This window comes from Vigna umbellata, chromosome 1, assembly GCF_029865625.1.
Source record: "Vigna umbellata cultivar VRB3 chromosome 1, Vumbellata_1.0, whole genome shotgun sequence".
Lineage (NCBI taxonomy): Eukaryota > Viridiplantae > Streptophyta > Magnoliopsida > Fabales > Fabaceae > Vigna > Vigna umbellata.
In genome coordinates this window covers 58084453-58086058 of record NC_142165.1, presented here as the reverse complement: position 1 = coordinate 58086058, position 1606 = coordinate 58084453, and the positions used below count along the sequence as shown (strand labels likewise).

General features: G+C 37.3%; 1 protein-coding gene across 1 annotated transcript; it reads right to left on the bottom strand.

The window, feature by feature from the left end:
• Positions 1 to 722: 722 nt before the first annotated feature.
• Positions 723 to 1352, bottom strand: LOC124830661 (uncharacterized). Its single transcript, XM_088105554.1, has one exon. The coding sequence runs from the start codon at positions 1350 to 1352 to the stop codon at positions 723 to 725; it is 630 nt and encodes a 209-aa protein (XP_087961680.1).
• Positions 1353 to 1606: the final 254 nt, after the last annotated feature.

Here is a 1606-nt window from a genome sequence, read left to right as displayed (position 1 = left end):
AAGTCATTCATGCTTTCAAAGTAATAGCACTCGCTCACAAAAACTCTGGAGTTCAATCCTCACACAAGCTAAATCAAGTTCCAACATTTAGATAAACATCCTACTCAATATCATAATCACAATCACAAGTCATCATGCATCGGTTTCAAAATATTTTGAGCAACCACCTGTGTATCAACATCATGCATCATCTCAACATCAATCAATATAATCAACATCATGAAGCAATAGTCATCACAAACATCATAGCATCAACAAACCATTGCACACAGATAAATTTTTAAGCCAAGTACATCAAATCCTATAATAAAAACAGAAGCAAATAAATAAAATGAGTTTAGAACACTGGGATGCCTCCCAGCAAGCGCTCTTTTAATGTCACTAGCTTGACCCAATAAAGATCAAGTTTGATTTTCAATGTTGATGTGCTTCTTCCTTCCATGACACCAACATAATTTTAACATCTTTCTTGTCACCAACTTGACTCTTCTAGAGTAAGGAGCCTCAATCTCAAGAACTCCATTTGCCTTTATATCCTTGATAACCCATAACCTGTTCTTGAATTTCACTGCTTTGCGAAGGTAGGGTTCATTATTTTCCATCACAAAGTCATGGTGAATGAGTTTTTCTTCCTTATCGCCGTCATTTTCCTTCAGCCTTGGAAAGCAACAACTATGATTCCTCTTAACCGGCTGGGCAACTGTATCAGGTAAACTAGTCATTTAGTTAACTTCATCCTTAGCTTTAGGACTCATCTTTGTTACTTGTATTGGCTGCACCTTATCAAAGACATTAAAAGTTACCTCTTCATCTTGGTCTTTCAATTGCACAGTTCCCTCATCCACATGAATGACAACTTTGGTTGTCTTCATAAAGGGTCTTCCAAGAATGAGGGGCATCTCTACATCTTCCCTCATATCCATTACAAAAAAATCAACAGGGAATTGGAGCTTATCAATTTTTACCAGCACGTCTTCTACCACACCATAAGGATGCTTAATGGACCCGTCTGCCATTTGCAAGATTGCTTTTGTAGGTTTGACCTCCAGACCACAAATCTTCTTAAACATAAATAAGGGCATTAGATTGATACTAGCTCCTAAGTCAACTAGAACCTTCCCTATATCATGATTCCCAATGGTGCAAGGGATGGTGAAACTTCCTGGATCTTTGAATTTGGGAGGTAGTGTCTTCTGCAATATGGCACTGCAATTACCCTGCACTTCAATTGTTTCCTCATCTAGATATTTCTTCTTCGTGAGGAGCTCCTTAAAAAACTTTGCATACGAAGGCATTTGTTGTAATGCTTCAGAGAAAGGTATGGTGATCTCCAATTTCTTAAAAGTCTCCATGAACCGCTCAAGCTGTTTTTCTTTCTCCTTCCTTGAATAAGTCTTTGGATAAGGAAGAGGTTTTTCAACATCTTTTTCCTTTTCTCTCTCTTCTCTCTCCTATTCTTTTCTCTTCTTTTCTTTTCTCTCTTCCTCTTTTTTCTCTTTTTGTTTTCTCTCAACCTCACCTCTTCTCTCATCATTCTCTTCTTTTTTAATCAACTCAACTTTCTCTTTTCTCTCATCTAAAATCTTGCCACTTTTAGTCATAATGG